The sequence below is a fragment of the Phyllobates terribilis genome, unplaced genomic scaffold (assembly GCF_046119375.1).
Source record: "Phyllobates terribilis strain yellow unplaced genomic scaffold, ASM4611937v1 Scaffold_8__6_contigs__length_399053987, whole genome shotgun sequence".
Lineage (NCBI taxonomy): Eukaryota > Metazoa > Chordata > Amphibia > Anura > Dendrobatidae > Phyllobates > Phyllobates terribilis.
The window spans coordinates 286,633,616-286,659,215 of record NW_027362768.1 but is presented as its reverse complement, the minus strand read 5'-3'; the positions used below and the strand labels follow the sequence as shown (position 1 = coordinate 286,659,215).

Below are 25,600 nucleotides of genomic sequence, written 5' to 3'. Positions count from 1 at the left end.
TGTTCTCTCTGATATCGATAAGGGGAAGATTCTTGATTTCCAATAGAGATTAAGTACTTGAACGTTTAACCTCTCCCTGTCTTGTGACTATTACACAGTAGCAAATATGCACTTACAGGTGTTCTATGGTGAAAACAAGTAATTGCCTATCCTAAGACCATGTTCACACATTCAGTTTTTGGTCAGTATTTCACATCCATATGTGTAAATCAAAACCAGGAGTGGGTGATAAATACAGAAGTGGTGACGTGTTTCTATTATACTTTTCCTCTGATTGTTCCTGTCCTGGTTTTGGCTTATAAATACTGACCAAATAATGAACGTGTGAACGTGGTCAAAGGGTAAGTGATAAGTTATTGATTGGTGGGGTCTGACTGCTGGGACCCGCACCGATCTGCAGAATGTGGAGCTTTCATCCCCATTAGTATGGAACGGCATGTACGACTCGACCGCTGATCCATTCATTCCCTAAGGGGCTTCAGTTGGCTTTTTCTGGAAGCCCCCCAAGAGAATGAATGAGGCTGCGGTCAGACGTCCCACCTGCTGCTGCATTTTAAAATGAGGAAAAAGATGCCCTGTCAAGGAGAAAAGTTCCCCATTCTTCCAATCGGTGCAGTTTCCAATGCTCAGATTCCACCTATTAATAAGTTATATCACTTATCACCTATCTAACCTGTAAATCGGTGATAACTTGTTTTCATCAAAGAACCCTTTAATGCAAACTACCATAATTGTACATCCCAGTTATAGTATGTGCACAGTATATGTGCAGGAGCCGCCTGTGTCTTACAGTCGACGCTCCACTATAACAGGGATAACAGATATTTACTTATAGCTGTAGGGTGGGCCCCTAAAGTCCATTTTCCCTGTGGGCCCCAGACTCCCCAGTCCGACCCTGACCGTGCAAACTGGACTTTCTATTCTAAACCAGGGATACTGGTGGAAACTAAATAAGGATGTCCCTGTGGATTACAACTATTAATAACTAGATGGTGGCCCGATTCTAACGCATCGGGTATTCTAGAATATGTATGCGGAGTCACATGACCGCATGGGTGGAGTCAGCCCTGCTATCTTCCGACGGTGGCGTACTTATTTTAAATCTGGCGCCAATTGGCTGGAGAGCGTGTTTAAATTTGGCGCCAAAATCGCTGATTGGTCGTGGCCACCGGCCGCGACCAATCAGCGAACTGTGTTAGTGAGGACCGGGGAGCGGCACTGCCTGTGCGGGTACTTCTGCTATGAGCAGCCGGGAGATGACCAGCTAGCACCGGGGAACCAGGGAACCCAGAGGAAACTCACACAAACATGGGGAGAACATGCAAACTCTTTGTAGATGATGGCCTTAGAGGTATTTGAACCTAGGACCCCAGCAAGGCTGCAGTGCTAACCACTGAGCCACCGTGCTTCCCATTGGACCTATACAAGTATACTGGCAAATACATAGCACAAGCATAGCAAGTAGATCCTTTTCCCCATATGCACATATTTGGCAGCTCTGGCATTTAATTACTGCTCCCCTTTGTTACATATCAGTGATTTTAGTGGATGACTTGCCCGTGGCAGTTACTGCATTATCTATTTGGGGTACTACTTTTGCTTGTATTGTTATTGGCGCAGTACCGTTTCCTATCTGCCTTGAGCTTTTCTTTTTAGTGCTCAAGAGCATGGATATTATTTCAATAGGATATATTTTGTAGATGAGGTGCAGATATCTGTTATTACAGTATCTATAGCTGCTTTCACTGTGTATTAAGAGTGCGCACCAGTGGCCTGTTCCCATAAAAAAAATATTATTATGGTTTCCTATTCTCTTGTCCCAGGTGCCCAGAATTCCAAACCTCCGAGGAGCTGCAATTTTAATGTTGAATTCCTTTAAAAACTATGTGCAAGTGTATCTAGAAGAATTGATGCTATCTTGAAGGCAAAGGCAGTCACACCAAATATTGATGTAATTTAGATTTCTCTTTTTGTTCATTCACTTTGCATTTAGTTGATTGATAAAAATAAACTATTAACACTTCTGCACATTCTAACTTTGCAGCATTTTTCTTCATCTGCCTAAAACTTTTGCACACTATTGTATAGATTTGTAATGCAGGAGCTGGTCTCTGATTAATGCTGCCCCCTGGTCCGGGAAGTATGATTTATATGACAGGTTCCCTTTAACCTATAATTCATTATAGTCCACTGTCTGTGTGCGCACGTGGGATATACTATTAAACACTACAAACCTTGGTGATTGCATTTCCACATAGTTTTTTGGAACATATCCCTCATTGCCCCTTAGTTCTGCTTTAAACCAGTTATCATCCGCACCAAGGATCTGTTGAGAGAAATGAATATATGATATAGATAGAATTCCCATATTATTTCAAGAAATACCCATTCAAGTAAAAAACATCAAGTACATAGCAATACTGTAACGATAGACTAACATATATAAATATTCAGTGCACTACTTCTTCCATACCTGTTTGTCGATTCACATGAAGCATCAAATAAAAAGGTTTCATATTATATTTGGTCATTAGGAGAGATGAACAAAAATTTTGAAATTCAAATTTACCAGACTTTGCCAGGAAATTAGATTTGCAGCAAATTTAAAGTACTCAAAAGGCTTCCAATTGACCTGAAAAGACATATGACACAGTGACTCTCCTATTTCTCTCTCCGTATCAATGAATTATATTCCTTTCTTTCTCACGCACTAATCTTCTTGAATACCGTGCTGTCACACACTATCTGTACAGTTTGTTCGGTGTTTTCTCTCTTTCTATTTCTATATCTTTTTCTAAGCTGTAAGATGTGACGTCTTCTCACTTTTCAGATTCACCACAAAATAACTGCTGCATTTCCTGCTTCTCCTTTTATATAGGCTATGATACCCCCACCTGATTGAGGGTCATGTGAGCATTCGCTGGTTGATGCAATCTTCTGCAATGTGTAAAAATTGCAGGTGTCATTTTAGCTGATTTATGCCAAGTGGATTGCAATTGCTTGAATCTTTTGGTGGTCATAGAATTCCTAACAATTTGACGCTAATTCGATTCGCATTGAATCGATTCCTTATCTTTAGTAATTATACAATTTTTGTATGTAAACTTTATGCTTTTGTTAATTAATTTATTTTTTGTGCTATATACATGGGAAAAATAACAGCAGAAGGATAACGAATAGTAAAGTTGGCTATTTTTTTTTTTACAGATTTTTTGCAATTTTGGATGCACTGACAGTTAATTTTTTATAAGATATAGCAGATATTTAACCAAGGACTCCTCTTGACCAGAAAAAGAATCCTATAGTATGGATTTTTTTCTGTCCTGTCTTTTTAGTACTCAAGGAAAAAAGTGGTGCCAGAGATGTATAGAAGCTGCTTAGCCATTTGAAAATAAAATAACAGCAACTAACCGCTCTGTGGTCTGCACTGAAGCTGTTCCATCAGCAGCAGGACCACTACTTCCTGTGATTGACTGCAGTGGTGAGGTGACTTGAACAGCATGTCAATAAAAAAAATGAAATGATGTGCTGCTCAAGTCACTTGATCCCTGCAGGCAATCACAAGTCAACAAATTTGAAATATTTGCAATTCAATTTGTGTAAATCACCAAAAATGCTGCCTGTCTTTTATACAACGCAGAAAATTACACCAGCCCGAAATGGCTCTATGGACCACAGGTGCCGTCAGTCGGGTCTCGTCATAATGTCTTTCAGCTAAAACATTGCTTGGTTTAGCTCCCCATCCACATATCTAATTATCCTTGGTGGGATTTGAACCCATGACCCCAGTGCTGTAAGGCTGCAGTGCTAACCACTGAGCCACTGTGCAACCAATCAGGATGGGCTATCTTAGCCTGTATAAAAGCAGAGGCAGGGAATGCACAAGCCATGTAGGTTTGCATCTTAATAGTTAGAGGATGCTCATAGCTTAGCCATAGAGATAGGAAGACATAGCCATAAAACACTGAATAAACATTACAGATAGTGTGTGACAGCACGGCATTGAGGAATGGTTACCAGCTGTTTTCATAGCCATGTACAGTATGTTATGGTCACTTTGATATTACTAAAGATGTGTTTGTGGTACAGAGGTTGAAATGAGTTGGGTACAGTTCTAGAAGTTCTCAGAGTGTTCTAAATGTGTTTTCAGGGCAATTGAAGCACTTGTGATTTCCCATAAATTGATTCGTCATTAATCAAATTTTTGGGGACAAATTTGTCAAAGCTGGAGAATTCAAATTCCAAAAGATTGACTAATCTCTAATATGAAACATTATAAATGGTTACCGAAAGTGAGAAGATAGGACCATCCATTGGAACACTTCCCTGCTGCTAAGGACAAGTGAAAGATCCAAAGAGAAGACACCTCAAGCAAACACTTGGATCAAAACACAAATCCCTACCTAGACTCTATTGATTACACCTATATCCTACAGGTGCCCTAGGTCCAGCATAGTTTCGAAAATGTGACAATAAAAGGTTTGACTGAGATTGTAATTGAAGTTTAAGTGTTTTATACACCATCATTCATTCCTTGATAGAGATGTTCCTTTTTGCAGAGAAGGAATGTGAAAAGAAGTTGAAAGTTCAAACAAGAAGAAGGGAAAGTCAAGCAGAACCAAGCTCCTGTCATCTACAGCTTCTAAACCGAGGGTCATTTCGAACTGAATATATGGATTCTGATCTATTTCTGCAAGAGCAAGATGTGATAACCTTTTCTTTTACAAATAGATCTTTATTATTTCTATTATTGCAATTGTATAACCGCAGCAGATCTGCGCTCATTGTCAAGACATCTTGTAGACCTTCTGGATGAGAGATATTAACAAATTCTTAGCTTTGAATAAAATACTTTGTGAATAGCATGTGGGCTTTAGCAGACACAACAGGGTCAGTTGCTGAATAAGACAGGCTGAGAAATAACAAGCGTGTTTATGTTTAGTCTATTGAATCAGCATACAGGTCCCTGTTCCCTAGTCTTAGATAACTGAATGGCAGAATCCAAAAAAAAACCCCTATTAAGTTACCTTCCCCAAGCACAGAATAACAGCAAGGCCAGTTTATCTGTATCCTCTGTGGATTACACAAAGGTTTCTGTCTCTATGTTAATTGACTGAAGCTTTCAGAGCGTGGATGGAGAGGTGGAAAGCTGGCAATTTCATTTTATCCCTGCAGCTATACATTGCTTTGCTCTCCTGGGAAGAAAAAGGCGCAAGGAGGGTATAACCTGAAATTGTATTTGTTTAAAACATTTTAGAAAGAGAGAACAATCTTGAACTTGCCTCTGTCTTGGGAAATTAAAGCAGTTTGGTTACTGAGTGTCTCATTGTCTAAAAAATGGGAGGTAAATGTGAGGTCTTGCAGAAGACTGGAATATTCCTGAAGACATGTATAACATAAAAATGTAAATGGCAAGCAAGAGACTAACATATAATTATAGCTGAATAGAGGTATAGCAGATCAACAGTGATCACTCAGATCATAATTGGAGTTGCCTGAGATAAAAGGGTTATTTCTCCAAAAAGATAAGGGAGGAAGTCACTGGCAGAGTGCAGGAGGAGAGATATGTTTCACTGAGGCTATTACCTTCAGTGATGTGAAAGCTGGAAGTATTCTCCTGCATGATATGTGCTGAGAGGGTTAATCAGCCATATTTAAAAGGGCTTAATTTTTTGTGAATGGCCATAGTGCGGGCGGGAGGCCATTCACCATATCTCCACCCCAAGGTGTGGTTTGGGGTTTAAATACTCAGCTTGCTGAGGCATTTAGTGTTCAGTGAGTCTGGGGAGGCAAACTCCAGACATGTTTGTGTTGAGTTGACCTGAACCATGTGGAGTTGTTAAACTCTGAGCAGGCGGATCCCTGCTACCACAAGGACTGTGCTTTGTGTTGCCATTTTGTTTTGGTTTTCCTGTTTTTGCCCAGTAGACTGTGTTTTCTTTTATGGACTTAATGTTGGTTTGTGCTGCACTTTAATAAACCAACACAAAATTTAAAGAGACAGCGTACCTGTGTCTACCTCTGTGTGCAGCTGAGTGAGTGATCTACCACACTAGATAAGCACTGAAGTCTGACCGCTGGGACCCCCAGTGATCCTGAGATCGGGGCTTCGGATCCCCGAAAAGCCTGCCTCAATTTTACACAACACAGATTACATCAGCCCGAAAAGGCTCTCGTGACACAGGTGCGGGCAGGCACGCCTCGTCATAATGCCTAGCAGCTAGAACATCATATGGTTTAACACAACTAATCAGGATGTGCTATCTTAGCCTGTATAAAAGCTGTGGCACGGAATGCATCAGCCGTTTATGGTCAAATCTGGATAGCGAGAAGAGGCTCACAGCTTAGTATAGCAATAAGGAGAGATAGCCATAAAACACTGAATAAACATTACAGATAGTGTTTGACAGCACAGCACTGAAGAATGGTTACCAGCTGTTTCCCGTCGATGTTGTGGTCACTTAGATATTACTAAGGATGTGTTTCTGTTATAGAGCTTGAAATGAGTTGGATACAGTCCTTGAAGTCCTCTCTTTATTATCTATGGTACTGCCAGAAAATGGAGCAGAGGCTGAGCATACGAACCTCCACTCCATTAACAATGGGGATCCAATGCCCTCTTCTTGGGGTTCTAAAGCCCCTATCTTGGGATCTCTGACGTTCCCAGCTTCCAGAATCCCATTGATCAGCAGGTCATCCTCTATTCAATGGATAAGGAATGGCTTTTTTTTTTTTTTTAGAAAAATCCCTTTTTCCAGGTGAAATGCACAACTAAAAACATTTATGCAACAATCAAACTGCAGACTGGTTGCATGTGACTTGCATTAGTCTATGGGAGTAAAGTCATGTGTGACTGGCGACCTGCACTTCAAAATCCAACAGGTTTTTATTTTATTGGCCGACCGCGACCAATCAGCGAAGCGTGGTTCACATCCCGCGCCAATTCGCGCTGGACTGCGCCGGTCGCTTATTGGTCGCTGGCGGCTGGCGCGACCAATCAGCGACGCGGGATTTCCGTTACAGACAAACAGACAGAATTAGACGATTATATATATAGATTACATAGCACTGTGTGCTTACAATTAGAGATGAGCGTTGTTCTACTCAAACTGTTCGCCAATCTCAAATTCGAGCTGTTTTGGGCGGTGTTCGAGCCGTTCGGCGAACACGAACGATTTGAGAAAAATTCGGCTGTTCGAGGTTATGTTCGATAACTGTTCGTGCACCAAAATCATAACTGGATTTTTTCTCAGTAATGATGAAAATTAATGTTAATACGCAGTTTGAGTGTACAGCGGGGTGGGGGGTGGGGCAGGGGATGGATCTCTGCAGGAATAATGAAGATCTCCATTTTTTTTTCTCTTTCCCGCATTTACAGTGGGGAGGTGCAATCTGTCAGCCTATTAGCAGCGCACACACGGAGCGAAGTGCTTTTTTTCACACAAGCAAGGGCATGTGTCATTGGCAGTGTATGTCACATGTTCTTGCCCTATAAGACCAAGCCATTTTCCCCGTCGCCACCATTTTCTCACTGCTGCAGCTGCGTGTTAGACGGCACCGCTGTTGCTGTGTGCGCTATACCTTGTTAATTTCAAGCCAATTTTCGCACAAATCTACAGATAGCTTGGGAGTAGGGAATAGTTGTGATTGCAGTCCTTTTAAGGACTAGGTTACAGCATTTCCTATGACTTTTATCAGGCAGGTCTGTGCTCTTAAATAGATAGGTTGTGGGAGTAAAGACTAATTGTAATTGGAGTCCTTTTCAGGACTAGGTTACATCAGTTCCTATCAGTTTTTGCCAGGCAGGTCTGTGCCAGTGCTGTGCAAGTTTTTTTCACAGCATTTGGCTGAATCTAGCAAAGCTAATCCTTTTTGGCCTATTGCAGAGTGTGTTAGTCAGTGGAGTAGCCTATCTGTGTTGCAAGATATACCACCTGTGTATAGAATACCAATTTTTTTACTGCACCTAGTGAAGTAAAATCTTTTGGGCATAGCATCATTCTATTAGTCCATCTATACTGACCTCCATCAGGTTGCAAATTGAATATAATTTTTTTCTGCATCTAGCTCTGAAAAAATATTTGGCCTTCTAGCAGTGTGTGGGACTTTCTCTATTAGTCCATCTATACTGACCTCCATCAGGTTGCAAACTGAATATATTTTTTTCTGCATCTACCTCTGAAAAAATATTGGGCTTGTAGCTGTGTGTGGGACTTGTTCTATTAATCCATCTATACAGACCTCCATCAGGTTGCAAACTGAATATAATTTTTTTCTGCATCTACCTCTGAAAAAATATTTGGGCTTCTAGCTGTGTGTGGGACTTGTTCTATTACTCCATCTATACTGACCTCCATCAGGTTGCAAATTGAATATAATTTTTTGTCTGCATCTAGCTCTGAAAAAATATTGGGATTCTAGGAGTGTTTGGGACTTGTTGTATTAGTCCATCTATACTGACCTCCATCAGGTTGCAAACTGAATATATTTTTTCTCCATCTACCTCTGAAAAAATATTGGGCTTCTAGCTGTGTGTGGGACTTGTTCTATTAATCCATCTATACAGACCTCCATCAGGTTGCAAACTGAATATAATTTTTTTCTGCATCTAGCTCTGAAAAAATATTTGGCCTTCTAGCAGTGTGTGGGACTTTCTCTATTAGTCCATCTATACTGACCTCCATCAGGTTGCAAATTCAAAATATTTTTTTGTCTGCATCTAGCTCTGAAAAAATATTTGGCCTTCTAGCAGTGTGTGGAACTTTCTCTATTAGTCCATCTATACTGACCTCCATCAGGTTGCAAACTGAATATTTTTTTTTCTGCATCTACCTCTGAAAAAATATTTGGGCTTCTAGCTGTGTGTGGGACTTGTTCTATTAGTCCATCTATACTGACCTCCATCAGGTTGCAAATTGAATATAATTTTTTTCTGCATCTAACCCAGCCAATAGTTTTGGCCTAATACCACAGTTTGGCCACTCAGCTCTGCTCGGTTCCCATCCATTGTTTTTTTGTGCAAACAACTCCAGAGTTGTGAATTAGTTAACCACCAAAATGAGTGGAAAAAGGCCTGCTGCTGGTGGAAAGGGGAATAGGCATGTTGGGAAGGGGAAAAAAGGTTGTGTCCGTGGGGTAGGTGTTAAAGCAACAGTAACATCTGCAGAAGAAAGACCATCTTCCAGCCAAACTAAAATGTCTACTTCTTTTAACGGACAATGTCATAAGATCCCTTTCTTACGGCCACGCCAATCGCTACAATTTCCAGATGAAGCACAAAAACAGCAGGTGCTTCAACGGATATCAAGTGCTCCTTTAAGTGGGCTCTCCTCCACATCAACTTCAACATCACAAATACTCCAGTCCTCAAAGGTGTCACCACAATCGCACTAGCTTCCTCACAGCTCCCAAATCTCCAGCTGCCCGTCTGAGTATGAGGTAGAACAGATGGTTGAGGCTGCAGAGCTGTTTACTCATACTATAGCCTGGGAATCAGAGGTCGACTCCAGCGCTTCTGTGAATCCAACCGAGGAAATGATCTGCACTGATGCCCAGAATCTTTATGAGTCGGATCCAGGACCAGACGCAGAAGGTTCTGACCATAATGTAGACCCTCATTCCCAAACTGTAACTCCTGTTGGTGGAGACAATGAGGAAGACGATGATGAGACTCAAATACCTGATTGGAGCGACAACTTTAGTTTTTTGTCAGGGCAGGAACAGGTTGGCTCTGAGGACGACGGGTGTGATAACGCACAGGGTGATGATGATGAGGTTGGAGATCCCACTTACTGTCAACCCACAGTCGGCCAAGAGATGAGGTCAGCAGAGGAGGTGGAGGAAGATGCTAGTGACGACGAGGTCAGGTTGTGCCTTCCTGGACAGAGACGTAGTACTGGAAGCACGTCAACAACTGCATCCTCCAACACAACTCTGCCTCTCACCACAAGTCGTGGTGGCTCTTCAGGTCGCATGGGTGCTAAGCCTTGCATAGCCTGGGCATTTTTTCAGATCGATAAAGACGACCCAACTCGTGTTATCTGTAACATTTGTCAGCAAAAGCTAAGTAGAGGCCAAAAAATACATAGTTTGAGTACTTCATGCATGAACCGGCACATGGACATGAAGCATAAGTTGCAGTGGGAAGCTCAGTGTGCTACAATGCGGCCTAGCCAGCCGGGCCAACCACCGTCTGCCATATCTTGTGCATCCGCGGCCTCTTCATCCTCTGTGACTGGGGGGACAGCAGTCACACCTGTTTTGGGGCGCAGACCTGCCACCTCTTTACCCGCAACAGCCAGCGTGATTGGCAGGTCATCATTTTCTTTGGAGGTGGTAACACCAGCTGGTGTTGAGCGCTGTCCGACATCGATAGCACCACCTTTGGATCAAGGCAACCTAACATGTCCGTCTGCATCTTCCTCACAGACCGGCAGTTTGCCGGGGACACCCTTATCAACCCCGTCTAAGCACAATAGCCAGCCCTCGGTCCCTCAGATGTGGACAAGTAAAAGACCATTTCCTCCTAGCCATGAGAAAGCTAAGAGGTTGAATTTCACCATCTGCAAGCTCTTGGCTACAGAAATGCTGCCTTTCCACCTGGTGGACACAGAGGATTTTCGGGACCTTATGTCCGTCGCAGTGCCCCAGTACCAGATGCCCAGTCGGCACTACTTCTCAAAGAAAGGTGTGCCTGCGCTCCACCAGCATGTCGCACACAACATCACCGCTTCTTTGAGAAACTCTGTGTGTGACAGGGTGCATTTCACCACAGACACTTGGACGAGTAGGCATGGACAGGGGTGTTACATGTCGCTGACTGGGCACTGGGTAACTATGGAACTATGGTGACAGCAGGACAAGGGGCTGCTGTCCAAGTCTTGCTGTCCCCACGAGTTATGCGTCAATCCTCTTTATGTCAAAGTTCCTCCACTGCTTCTGCCTCCTCAACCTCCTCTCGGTCTTCCACCTGCACCCAAAGCCTGTCTGGTCATGCCACAAGCTTTCTAACTGCGCAGAAGGGATGCTGCACACCTCCTTACTATGCTGGCAGTAGGGCTCAACGTCATCAGGCGGTTTTTGCTTTGAAATGTCTGGGAAATGTGAGTCACACAGCTGAGGAGTTGTGGTCAGCTCTGGAGAACCAATTTCATGAATGGTTGTCTCCACTGGACCTGAAACCAGGGAAGGCCGTGTGCGACAATGCTGCAAACTGGGTGCGGCCCTTCGCCGGGGCAATGTCACACAAGTGCCTTGTATGGCTCACGTGTTGAACCTGGTTGTCCAGCAATTTTTAGCCCACTATCCCAGACTAGATGGCCTTCTGCAGAGGGCACGGTCGCTGTGTGCTCACTTCCGCCGTTCGCATCCCGCAGCTCAGCGACTTACATCTCTACAGAAGTCGTTGGGCCTGCCACTTCACCGGCTAAAATGTGATGTGCCTACCTGGTGGAATTCAACTCTGCACATGTTGCAGCGACTGTGGCAGCACCGACAAGCCCTGGTGCAATACGTTCTGACGTATAGCCTGGGCCAACGAGATCCAGACGTGGGGCAAATCACGCTGGAGGAGTGGTCTCAGATCAGGGACCTATGCACCCTTCTGCACAGTTTTGAAATGGCGACGAAGATGTTTAGTGCTGACGATGCCATTATCAGCATGACTATTCCGGTGATTTACATGCTGGAGCACATGTTAAACAGAATCCGGAGTCAGGTGGTGGCACAAGAGGAGGTGGAGGAAGTAGAGGAGGAGGAGTTGTATGCGGAAGGGCTAACATCTGCAAGGTCCAGACGGTCGGCAGCACCAAGGCGGCAGGCATGTGAGGGTGGGGGAGATGGTTTTACCAGGGCGCATGGTAGCAGCCAAACTAGTGAGGTAGGTGTAGGAGCCCAGGAAGAAGTGGAGGACGAACTGATGGAAGACTCATCAGATAAGGGAGACCTTGATCACATTTCTGTTGTGCGAGGTTGGGGGGAGAGGACAGAGGAAGGAAGCATGATTGTTACCTCGCCACCAACACAACAGGGACTTGGTGCTCCTGGATGCGCAACACACATGAGTGCCTTCTTGCTGCACTACCTGCAACATGACCCTCGAATTGGGAGAATTAGAAATAATCCTGACTACTGGGTTGCCACACTGTTAGATCCCCGGTACAAAAGTAAATTTGCAGAAATTATTCCTGCCATAGAAAGGGATGCACGCATGCAGGAGTATCAGCAGAGACTGTTGCAGAATCTTACATGTGCTTTTCCACAAAACACAAGTGGTGCACGTAGTGAATCTCACAGTTCCAACTTGCCAACCGTGGGACCGTCAAGTGTTCAGCACTCAAACCATAACAGAACCACAGTATCTGCTGGTAACATCAATTTTGCGCAATCATTTCACCACTTTTTTAGCCCATCCTTTGCAAGGCCACAGGAGACAAGAAGTCTGACACATAGTCAACGCCTAGAGACGATGGTACAGGAGTATCTCAAAGTAAACATTGAAGCCATGACTGTGTCACTGGACCCTTGCTCTTTTTGGGCTTCCAATCTGGATAAATGGCCGGAGCTAGCCACTTACGCCTTGGAGATCTTGTCATGCCCCGCAGCCAGCGTTCTGTCTGAACGTGTGTTCAGCGCTGCTGGTGGTGTGCTGACAGATAAGCGCACGCGGCTCTCCACTGATCATGTAGACAGACTCACGTTCATAAAGATGAACAAATCATGGATCCGAAACGACTTTTCTACCCCTGTGTCATCCTGGGGAGAGTAAAAGATGGATGATTGGTTAAAATCACCCTACCAACCGTTTTAAGCTTTCAAATTACTAATCATGTTTATCTGTATCTTGGCTGGAAAATAATTTGGGCTTTGTAGCAGTGTGCAGCACTGATTCTATTAGGCCATCTATAATAAGCTCCACCAGATTTAAAATTACTAATCATGTTTATCTGTATCTTGGCTGGAAAATAATTTGGGCTTTGTAGCAGTGTGCAGCACTGATCCTATTAGGCCATGTATACTAAGCTCCACCAGATTTAAAATTAATAATAATTTTTAGCTGCATCTAGCCCGGAAAATAATTTTGGGGCTCCGAGATGCGCAAGACACATAAGTGCCTTCTTGCTGCATTACCTGCAACATGACCCTCATATTGTCAGAATTCGAAGTAATCATGACTACTGGGTTGCCACACTCTTAGATCCGCCAAACTTTTCGATCAACCTTTTCATTTTAATAAAGATCAAAAAATGGTCATTTTTGAAATTATAAGCATTAGCAGGTTATTAGAAACTGAAATCAAACAGTTTTCAACTCAAAACTTTATTCTAGGTGATGTTACATTTTCACATAGGACCCCTTGTTCGAAAGGAGATTCTGAACTCTCTCGTCCATTGAATTTGTCAGGTTTTGGATGGTTTCTGCTTCAATTGTTTTGCATGAGGACAGAATACCCTCCCAGAGCTGTTGCTTAGATGTGAACTGCCTCCCGCCATCATAGACACTCCTTTTGATGATGCTCCAGAGGTTCTGAATGGGGTAGAGGTCAGGGGAGCATGGGGGTCACACCATAAGTTTGTCCCCTTTTATGCCCATATCAGCCAGAGATGCAGATGTTTTATGTGCAGCATGAGATGGTGCATTATCATGCAAGAAAATGATCTTGCTGTGAAATACACGGTTCTTCTTCTTGAACCATGGCAGGAAGTGCTGTTTGAGAAAATCCACATACATTATGGAATTCATCTTTAGCACCTTCAGGGATCCTAAAGGGGCCGACAATCTCTCTCCCCATGATTCCAGCCCAAAACATTACTCCACCTCCTCCTTGTTGGCGCTGTAGCCGTGTTTGCGTGGGGTGTCCATCAACCAGCCATCCTCCACTCCATCCATCTGGACCATCGAGCGCTGCACGGCATTCATCCGTGAACAAAACAGTTTTGAAATCAGTCTTCATGTAATGTTTGGCCCACTGGAGCCGTTTCTGCTTGTGTGAAGTGGATAGAGGAGGTCGACAGGATGGCGTATGCACAGCTGCAAACCTCTGAAGGACCCTGCATCTTGTTGTTCGGGGGACGTTGGAGGCACCAGCAGCTTCAAAAACTTGTCTGCTGCTATGACAAGGCTTTTTTGCCGCTGCTCTTTTAACCTGACGTAATTGCTTGTAGGAAAGAGTCCTCAATTTGCCCTTATCAGCACGCACACGTGTGTACTGTGAATCAGCTACATACTTCTTGATTGCCAAGACACTTCATCCTGATCATCGCACAATGTTGATTGTAGTCATGCCTTGACCTAAACACTCCACAATTTGTTGCTTCTCAGCAGCCGACACATCCTTTTTCTTTCCCATTTTGGCAGCAAATGTAGGCTGCTTAATAATGTGAGACAGCCTTCTTAAGTAGTCTTGCCTTTCATTGGACACACCTGCCAAACTAATTAGCACAGGTGTCTGCAATTGCTTACAGTGATATAAAGAGCCCTGACACACATCACCATCAATGAGTTTAACTGACAAACAAACAAATTCTTCCCTTATCACTCCTAAACACTTTTTGCATAATAATTTGGAACACAGTGTACATGTGCTTTTCCACAAAACACCAGTGGTTCACGTAGTGAATCTTACAGTTCTAACTTGCCAACCGTGGTCTGTATGGAGTTGTTCAATAAAGGGCCCAAAATTAAGAGAACATAGATGGGAGAGGTCTCTATGAATAGGAATTCCTAAGTATTTGATACCCTGTGAGGGCCAGGCAAAGGGAAAGTTGGACTGGATGGAATCCTATATGGATTTGGGGAGGGAGACATCGAGGGCCTCAGACTTCGCTGCATTGATTTTAAAATTTGACCATGTAACAAAGTGATCTATTTCAGCCATAACAGCATGGATGGATATATGTGATTGAGTGATATATACTAGGACATCATCAGCAAATAGAGAGCACTTGTACTCGGTGCCTCCCACCTCAATCCACCTAATATTGGGGTTATGGCGAATTGATGAGAGCAGGTGCTCCGTCACTAGGATGTATAAGAGAGGGGACAGAGAACATCCCTGCCTTGTCCCATTGGTGATTGTGAAAGGTGATGAAAATGTTCTGACGCGCCCCCTGGGCCTTGGGACACCCGGAGCCGGACCCTTTTTGGTGGATGCTGGTGGTTGTAGTCTCCGTGGCAGCGACCCGGTTCCGTGGCTCAGGGCGGTCAAACCAGTGGCGGAACTATTTATGTGGTTTTGATGTTTAAATGTCCGACTACGCCACCCGTGGATTGTGGTCAGAGTGAACCGCCGCTCCAGGGCAGACCGCTGAGGCTGGTGTTGTGGGTGCAGCAGAGCGTAGCATAACTCCCCACGGGAGGAGTATAGCCTCAGGGCAGTGTATGCGGAGGATGGGGGTGATGGTGCAGGGCAGCAGCAGTAACGACACGGAGTCAGTGATGCAGTCCAGGGCCTTTACTCACAGTTTTTATTATCCAGACCACGTCTGCAGGTAACGGCTGCCCACGTCGTACTGTGCTCACCAGGTGAGGGGCTCAGACAACTCCCAGATAACTTTGGAGCGCTTCACAGGATCCCCCTTTGTGTGTCCTTTGTCTGGCCTTTCTTACCAACCCTTCTGTCCGGCTGCCTCGGGCCTCCTCTTGGTAAACTTGGCGCCAGTTTCCCTGACCCTATGTGGTGCCTTCCTAGCGGGTGTAGCGAGGGGCTGCGCCACATAAAATGTCACAGCCTCCTGTTTCTAGCTGAGGGTCGTTTCCTGCCTCCACTAGTTTCGGGGACCGGTCTCCCCCTTTGGCCTGACCCCTCCACGCAGGTGGATTCGGGCGTGCGGTGGCGACTCGCCCATCCGCACCCCTGGGATCCCTTCATTCCTCGTTCCTGGAGCCTTCTCCGCTCCTCTTCCTTCCTTCTCCCTCTTCCAGGCCTGGGCCTCTGTTACTAGGCCCGCCTCCGGAGCAGAGCTCATGCAGAGCCCCTGCTCCCTGCCACTTCTGCTCAGACTTCTCTGCACTGAACTAAGATGGTGCCCACCTTTTATACTCCCTTCTCAATGCACCCAGGAACTGCTTCCTCCCTGCTCCTGCACTACAGGGTTCCCCTTCCTCAGTGTTCCCTCCCCCCACTCCAGCCAGGGACAGTGACTGTCGTGCCCATCTCAGGGGCATATTGGTCGCCCTGCCCCACGGCAATGTGGTGTAATGCATGCAGGTGTCGGGTCCTGATCCACACTCCATCCTTACCTGAGAGTGAGATATCACACCTCTGGGTGAGGTGCAATACCTCTGTAGCAACCGAGCCCTCAGGGTAATACAGTTCCATTTATCTTCAGCCTAGGTGACGTATTGCGATACAGGGCCGTGATTTTGGCTATAAAAGGGTCCCCTAGACCCCTACCCCAAGCTTTTTAAGAGAATCATATATGGCGTGCCAGGAGACTCTATGGAATGCTTTCTCAGCATCCAACGAGAGTATCTAATTACAAATTTTTAACTGCATCTAGCCCAGGAAATACTTTGTGCCTAGTAGCAGTGTCTGCTAGTTAGCGGATTATCCCGGCTGTTAAGCAAGCTACACCACCTGTAGTTTTGACACTTAATTTTTTCAAAGGAAATGCTTCGGGACCACGGGATACTCAGTGAAGAGCATCAGGAGGCACCCCAAGGCATAGGGGCTGGGACTGGCAGTAGGATGCCTTGCGGTGGACAGCCGAGCTCAATCCTTATAAAAGCTTTTTAACTGCAGCAGCTTTAGTGGACGCTACTGGAGCTGGAATTACGCGGCTGCTGGCATGAGACTTGCCCTCCAATAGATCCTTGTAAATGGATTTAAAGTGTATTCATTCAAATTAGAGAGACAATTTAAATTAAAAAGCTTAGAGCTGCCTCCACCACAGGGGGGCTCGCTCGACCCACCAGCGGACAGGCACCAGTATTGGGAGAGGGGGGCTGGCCGTCAGGGTTCACCGCGGCTCTGGCACAAACCCGGCGACACGGAGGTGGCACGGGCAGGAGCGGACTGAACGTGTCGGCTTCTCACTTTTTGGATTTTAGAAGGGCATGACATGCCTATATCTGTGTCTCACCCTCCTTTTACTCCTCCACCTCTTTTCTTTTCGCATGACTATATGTACTTGTCACTTTTCCATGTGTTAGTTGTGTCTTCAGAGCAGTTTGTCAGCTTTTGGACACCTTTGAAGGTGTTTTCTATGTGTTTCTATGTGTTTTTGTTTGCCTGCCATTGGTTTTAACGGTGTTCGAAGGTGTTCGACGAACAGTTCGACGAACAGTTCGGCGAACACACGGGTGTTCGACGAACCGAACCGAACTCGAACACTACGGGGGTGGCTCAACACTACTTACAATTGCTCATTTTGCCTTTCTACCCAGCTAATTCTTCTCTTTGCTCTATGTCGAAACAGGAAGTCTCTTGTCTCTGCAGAAATCATTCCCCTCTTCAACTCCTGCCCCAGCTACTCCACCCTTCCCCCCGGCCATTGACTTTTGCAGTGACCTATGAGTCATACAGTGAAAATTGACCTCCTGTTTCTATATAGAGCTTAGAAGGATTCAGCTAGTCAATTTATAATCATGTGATGTCATATGGAAAAGAGAAGAATTAGCTGAGTAGAAAGGGAAAATGAGCAATTGTAAGTACACAGTGCTATAAAATATGATGATTGCAATAGATTAAGAGGATAAAAATCGTGATGGGAGGGTTTCTTTAAGTCTCTACCTGACGCCTCTGGCAATGGCTTATCTTCTGGGAGAAAATGAAGGATTTGACATTGGATTTCCGACTGCCTGATCCTTTCGGGGAGAGTCAAGAGGCCCCATAATAAGTTAGACTGTGAGTTGATCTTGCCTAAATTGGCAGGATAGGCCAACTTAAATCTAATTTATATGAGGGCCTTGAGTCTTAGGTTCGGCTGACTTAAATCTAATTTGTGTGGTGGCTTTGAGTCTTAGGTAGTATGAAAGTAATTCACTGGTTACAACCATGTGCCCTTTGTGCCAGACACGAGGGCAACTAAAGCACAAAAGTGATCTACAATTGCTGTTACATTGGTTAACAGAACTCAACAATGTAGTTCACCATGACAATACAGAAGTCTTGCCTGTTGCATTCATAGTCCTGGCGTCTACCCTTATTTTCGAAGTCTCCAATATTTTCGAGGAAGAAGGGCTGTATATGCATTTTCTATAGAAAAGGGCTCAAAGGCATTAATGACCAGTTTTAATATTAACCAGTATAAGAGTATTGTTAAAGGGCTTCCCCCTCCTCATTTCTGATATGCCATCACTTCTTTTTTTTACCGATTCAGGAGTCCCATACATTCCTTAGAATAAAATGGTTGCTGATCTTGTTAATGGGGTATTCCAATTTTGGAAATTTATGGCATATCCAAATTCTATACCGTACATAAATACTACATGGAACCAGCATCTGTCCCAAGAACAGGCCTATAAAAGAATGGGAATTGCCTCTTCAATGACAGAAGTATCCGAGTCCAATTCTCAAAATAGATTCATGTCCCTTTGTTGGGACTTGTATACATACACAATATATTTAAGGGAGATCTGTGGATATGCCACAAATTTACAAAATGGGTATACTGCATTAAATTCTTTAAAGAGAACTTGTCAGGTCTGATAACATTATTAACCTGTAGATATAGGGCTAAGGCTAATCTGCGGCACCTGGGAGAAAATTAACTTTTTTCCTCCTGTGAGATGCCGGCTCTCAGTAATACAGGTGTGCCGATGCGGCTACTTTAAGCCCACCTTGACACCTTGACTGACAGCCGGCATGGCAGTGCATCAGTGCAGAGCTGGCTGTCAGTCAAAATGCCAGGGTGTACTTACAGCCACTGATCTCAGTACTGTGAGTGGTGACTGTAGCCATGCCATTTTACCTTTATGACAGAAAGCCGGTGGCTCCCGGGAGAAGTGAAGTTAATTTTCTCTAGGGTGCCGCACTCAGTATCAGTTCCTAACAATATTAACCTGAAGAATAACGCGGTATGTACAGATTAATGACATTATCCAACTTGACAGGTGCCCTTTAAAACCTTCACAGTTTTCCCTTTACTCTAAGTGGACCCACATATATCATAACAGTGGCTTCAAAACACTTTTATGACATACAATATTAGTCAGACATGTCAACTTTAAAGGGGTTGTCCAATCCTCAGACAGCCACTTCTTAACATATGGTTTGAGAAGGGGTTGTCAGAGTAGTGGAAAACTCCTTTAAATCTATGCCAGTGTTATACTGGGAGATTAAAAAGGATGGTGTAAAATATAGCCTCGGTATTCATAACTGAGAAAACGTAGAGAAGACACTAGCATGCTTTATCCATACACTACAACTGTTCAAAGTATTTTCCATTGGTGACCTGACAGATGTCTAGGCTTTGGTCCAGTTCTGTCCAGATGTGTGTCAGCATATCCTCGGATGTGGACTCCACTGTTTCAGTGATGCATTCTTCCAGGTCACTTCCCAGTGTTGTGTTGGCCTCCATAATCTCCAGATGTAACACCCTGTGCTTCTTTCTGTGAGGCTACCGTAAGAATTCAGTGTATCTGCCCCCCAGCCAGGAGGATCTGAATGACCTCAGATAACATACGACTGAAACATTTGAGTCCGTAGATGACGATATGCCGGCATGCGACAAAACTGGACCATCGCCCGGACACCAGCAGTGGTCACCAATGGAAAATCCTTTGAATGTTTGTAGTGCATAGATCAAACTTGGGCAGTGTGTCTTTTCATGTTAATAAATTTACGTTATGTTCTCTCGGGTTATGAATTCCAAAACTATAATTTTTAACCATCCCTTTTGAATCACTATGTACTACTGTATATGATGGCACCATAATGCAAGTCGATTATTTTACCCCTCTTTCAGTTATTCATATATTTCCGATTGCGACTTTAGTTCTTGAACGACGAGGCACTTTGCCAATTTCTATAAGAGCATCTCTGTTACAAACAGGGGGGATGTCTTTACCGCCCATTATTGACTTCCAGGTGCCAACATTTGGTAGATCATTAGCAAAAATTGTAAAACGCCACTAATTGGCTTGTGGTACATTGGCTGCATCTATTAAAATAATAATTTAAGTGCAAATTGGCTGCCTACTAATTGTAGATAACGGGTGATGAATGACTCTTTATGTGAAGTGGCATCAAAACATAAATCCTAAACTTTTACAATACTCCCCCGTTCCTGCTGATTATGGTAAAATGACTCTAGTAGGCATTGATACAACAGAAGCTTCTTTCATTGATTATTGCATCATAAAATGACAGTCTTTTAACTTAGCCGAGTGTAAAAGTAGTCAAAGGAATAAAAGTAAAACCGCTTATAATATGTATTATGCTTGCTCCAAGGTGGTAAAGATTAACTAGGATAATTCAAGCTTTCAACATTCAGTTTTCACAGCATACTTACCATAATAAATATACAACATAAATCATAGAAATTGTATAGTAAAAGCACGACTAATGTAAAATCCATTTCCAAGAAAAGATTAGAGACTATTAAAATTGCATACCTTTATACAGTCCATTATATAATAGCACTCTGCATTTATGCATTAATAATATATTGTTACCGTTCACAGCAATTCACATAATGGACCAAGTTGTTTTTATATTTATATTTTCTTTTTATTACAGCTCTGTTTAATTGACGTTTTCTGTTTTTTTAAAAAAATAATCTAAGTATTGTGGTATTTTACATTTTATATTGCTGCATATACTGAATTTGGTTTATTTTAGCATTTGAACTTTATAGGGTGCATTCACATTAAGCATATTTATAAGAACACTGTGCTATTGTCAATTTTTTTGCAAAAACCTTTTCTTTTTGTTTTTGATAAACTCTCAGGAAAACCCCTGCATTTTATTGGAATTTTGTGCCATAGTATAAAAAAAAATCAAACATTTTCATGTTTTTTCGCTTTCAAATAAGCACTACTTAAAGAGAATTTGTTACCATATTTTTTCTAATCCATCTGAGAGCAACATGATGCAGAGGCAGAGACCCCGATTCCAGCAATGTGTCACTTACTGGGCTGCTTGCTGCAGTTTTGATAAAATAACAGTTTCCTCTGCTGCAGATCTAGCAGTTCTCTGAATGCTGAGCTCTGTGTAACCCCGCCCACAGCATTGATTAGCAGTTTTCTGTGTACACTGTGCATAGACAGAAAGCAGCCAATCAGTGGTGTGGGCGGGTTTATACAGAGGTCATGAGTATGGAGAACTATATGGCAGCAGGTTTACTAGTCCTTTAGTAATAATGAGGAAACAAAATGAATCCGGCATCCAGAAACTTCATAAAATCACAAACTTTATTAGGTCCACATAAAACCGATATGGTGGAAAAGTCACAACCTCATGGTGGAGGGGAGGGGGGATGGGCAAAATCACTGTTTCCATTTGTTTCATCTATAGTAATCATCTCCTGCTCATTTAATCAAAGCTATAGCGAACAGGCCAGTAAGTGACACGTCGCTGGAATCAGGGTCTCTGCCTCTACATTATGCTGTTCTCAGATTAAATGGCAAAAAATTGGCGACAGGCTCCCTTTTAAAGCTATTTTTTTTCCATAGACCTTTGTATGGGAATAAAAGAAGTCCTGAAAACAGAATATCAAAAGTGTGTGACCAATAAAAATGCACCCCCTCCCCTAAAAAAATGCTTGAAATAGGCATATGAAATTCATGGTCTTGGTCATGGACACACCTAAAAATAAAGAATATACATGACGGAAACCTAAAGGGGTTTTCTTATTATAACAACAATTTTCATAATGGACCTGGCCCAACAATCAGCTGACGGCAGCAAGTCCAGAATTATATCAGCTTTTATTTCTGGAGAAAGGTATTACTGTCCATACATTTCCACTGAAATTTTTGTAAGATTCGAGTAGAATTCAATTTAACTCAAATGTATTCGCTTATTAACATACCATCAACTCCTGAACAATATATATATATATATATATATATATATATATATATATATATAAGGCTTATTTTTCTATTAGTTTTTATTACTCTACAATATTTTTTGCAATTTGACAGTTTCTCTAAGCAATAACTTTGTGAGGTTTAGAAAACACATTCACAAGCAGAATTTACCAAGAATTGTTGGTTTATACAGGTTCATGTCATAGATTTTAGCTCTTTATTTTACGTTATATTTCATGTAGGAAGAAAGCTAGTGTGTAAAGATCTGATGTGTATACTGGCTGCACAAAAGATATTACAAACTGCAGATAAAGATAAAAAAATCTAAAATCAGTCTGCAGGCTATTAGGGATTCTCAAAATTAATGAAACAATGAACATAGCAGACTAGCAATAGCTTAGTGCAGTTTGATTAAATTAAACAAAGGTAACCACAAGAGATGAGCGGACCCGTGGAAGTTCTGGTTCTGGTACCTGACCCGAACTTTCTTCCAAAGTTCAGTCCGGGTAGCAGAACTGTATCTGAACTTGAAACAGAACACAAAGTCAGTTTTCGGTGTTTAGCACCGGACAGCAACTGTCCAGTACGAACGTCGAACTTTAAAGTTTGGGTTCTCTCATCCACAGTAACCACTAACATATGTAAAAAGATTTTTTTGGCATCATTGTTGTTCGTCCTGATGAAGAGGTATGATCACCTCGAAACGCGTTGACAAATATAACCACATGCATACCGCATCTGGTTTCCTATCGTATATTGGATCCACGTTTTTTGGGGCATGTCAGAGGTGTCCATAGCCTTTAAATGGTTTCCAGAAGTGGAACTTTGTTTAAATTAAATTGAAGATGATAACAGGAAGGAAAGCAACATCGAAAACAAGTGATGCTTGAGGCAGTCAGGTACATTTACAGGTCTGGAAGGATAGCTATTAATCCCTTCATACCCAATGTCATAGCACTTATAGTAGGTACCAATGGCAAAGACACTTTCACGCAAGATGAGGGAAGGAATAAGTGTACAACGATGGGAAGAGGGGGAAGGGAGCCCAACAACTAGGGAAAGGGGAAGTGGAGACCCCTAGGCAGATCTAATATCACCCTGCCTACCTTATCATCCCTATATAGGTTCCACACCTATCGCCGAGCAGGAAACCTAATCCCTGAATGTCCCTAGAGCTAGGCCCTAGTTAGGGAGGGGACATGGTGAGCACTAGTCAGGGCCCACTACAAACTAAAGACAACAAGGTAAACAAAGGGGATACACTTAGCTTGAGAAGACACCAGAGAGATAACGCCAACTTTCCTCCAAGGGAAGTTCAAGAAGAAACTAGTACTCCAAGCATGGACAGAGGAACATAGAACTATCATTGACGACTCTCTGGAGAAACTGAGAGTGTTTAACTACCAAGCAAGGGTGTGTCAATTAGCAGCAGAATGTGGAGGGCAATGCTGGGTTCTAAAGGAAGAAGGATATAACTATACTACAGAGATGAGAGGATCAAGAAGGCATCTGCAATGCCAAGCGCAGTAACCTTCTACAGCCGGATCCAGAGCGACTGTCTGTCACACTTGATACACCCATGACAGACACACAGTAATTGTGCATAGTAACGTTTCACATAGTTTTAGGGTCTCCATTAAGGTGCGCACATTAACGCTGAAATCTCCATTAAAAATATATAATAGTGCCAAGCAACCAATATAACAGTAAAGTAAAGAATAATACACAACTTCAGGGACTCCATGTTCTGCCATATAGGCACTGTGTGCACAGCTCTGTATATACATAAACCATTTATTTGTGTTCACATGTACTAGAAGTGCTGTGAATTTTCAGACTCGATTTTTGGGTGAAAAATGTTATAGTACGAGCAAATTGGATAAGAATTCAAAATAATCATATATACGCTGCGGGTATTTTCTGTGCAAAAATTCACCTGCATTGTGGATTTTTTCATTATAAGGATTTCTGTTGTGGGTAAATAGTTTATTTTTGGGGAACTTCCCATTCAGTTTAATGGGGAAGTGAAAAGCCATAAGAAAGCAGATCCACAACAAAATCTGTAAGTCCAAAATGAAAAGAAAAAAATTAAGAAAATTCATGGTACTTATCTCTGCTGACAATATTTTACCAGCATTTGCAAGCTGTTAACATACAGGCCTGGGATGCACTAAGAAAAGCATGAAAACACTGTTGGGACTTAAGAAATCAGCAGCAATCCTGAGCATTCTTCTTTTTTTTTTTTTTAAAGATGCTGCTGAAGTTGCTGCTATTCTACTATAGAATCCAATATTCAAAACTGGCCTACAAAATGCAGCACTTCTATTATAACATCAATCCGATAAAGACAGGAAGTATATCTGCCTTAGTAATTAAAATTACATGTTTATTTCATATATATATTTAACAATTATATAGGTAAAATCAGGAGAAGTAGCAAGAAAAGTAATGAACAGAGGTCAAATAAATGTGATTGTACAAAGTGCTCAAAAAAAAAGAAACAACAATAATGACTAGTGTCAATTATAAGCCCATTAGGGTCATATTATAAGGTGCAGTTCACATAAAGGTATGTAGACAGGATATTATAACCATGTAGGGCAATGTCATACAACAAAGTAATACATATAGAGTCATATAATCAGAGTAAGAGTATACAAAGCACACCAGCAAATAATGATAACTGAGTAGAGACTAATGTCAATTATAAGCCCAGTAGGGACATATTGTGGCATGCAATTCACGTTAGGATATGCAAACAGAGTATTATGACGATAGGAGGCAGTGTCACACAACCAAATAATGTATACAGAGTTATACAACATGAGTAAAGTGGGAGAAGGATACCCCAATGCGCGTTTTGCGTTTAGCTTCTTCGGGGTGGGGAGGGGGGGGGTACTACTATATGCAAATATTAGTTTACTCTTCTGCACAAATGTACATATTCTTCCATATAATAATAAACTGAGTAGTTTGTTCATTGAATGATGAAATGTCCCCTTTGTCTGCACATAGAGAATCAAGTGTATTGGGCCAAACATAGCTCATGTAGTGAGATGAGGGCCCACCAGGGAATTTACCTGTTCTCCAGTGGACCAGTCCGAGCCTGTGTTTGTAAATATTTACAGATTTGCTGCAGTTTCTGCAGCAAATCCACAATGTGTGAGCATACTCTTATTGAATAGCCATATCAGGTGGTCATGGGTAAAACTGGAGACATAAGCAATTTGACGACAGCCAGCCACATTACATGATTAACAGTTATGTTCAATTGTTGTGCCCTATTTCTTTGTGAACTAGCCATTGTATACTCCACTTAGCTAAGGTTGACATTCTTCTTGATGTAATATAACATCAAACATTTAGTTTATTTGCACTTTAGCCTAGAGTTCTATGTTAAAAAATTGGGCATCATGACCTTTGGAGGGGTCACTGTTCCTTACTATAACAGGTTGGGTTCTGACGGCTGGAACTAATTATTGTGAGCAAGTGATTTTTATTACATTATTATTTCATTTTATATTGTCCTGTTGTATCAGCAAAAAACAGAATGATGGGTCATAAAGTTGATTCAGTTTGGTTCCTGGCCAAGAAACACTACTTATGTCTTGTCTACACTGAAATA

General features: G+C 42.7%; 1 protein-coding gene across 3 annotated transcripts in view; it reads right to left on the bottom strand.

The window, feature by feature from the left end:
* GRAP2 (GRB2 related adaptor protein 2) overlaps window positions 1–25,600 on the bottom strand; it is a 298,245-nt gene that overhangs the window by 97,407 nt on the left and 175,238 nt on the right. For all 3 annotated transcript variants that reach the window (XM_073642728.1, XM_073642726.1, XM_073642727.1), the window contains exon 3: window positions 2,235–2,326. In XM_073642728.1, coding sequence (XP_073498829.1) covers window positions 2,235–2,326 — 92 coding nt within the window. The remainder of the gene's footprint in view (window positions 1–2,234; window positions 2,327–25,600) is intronic.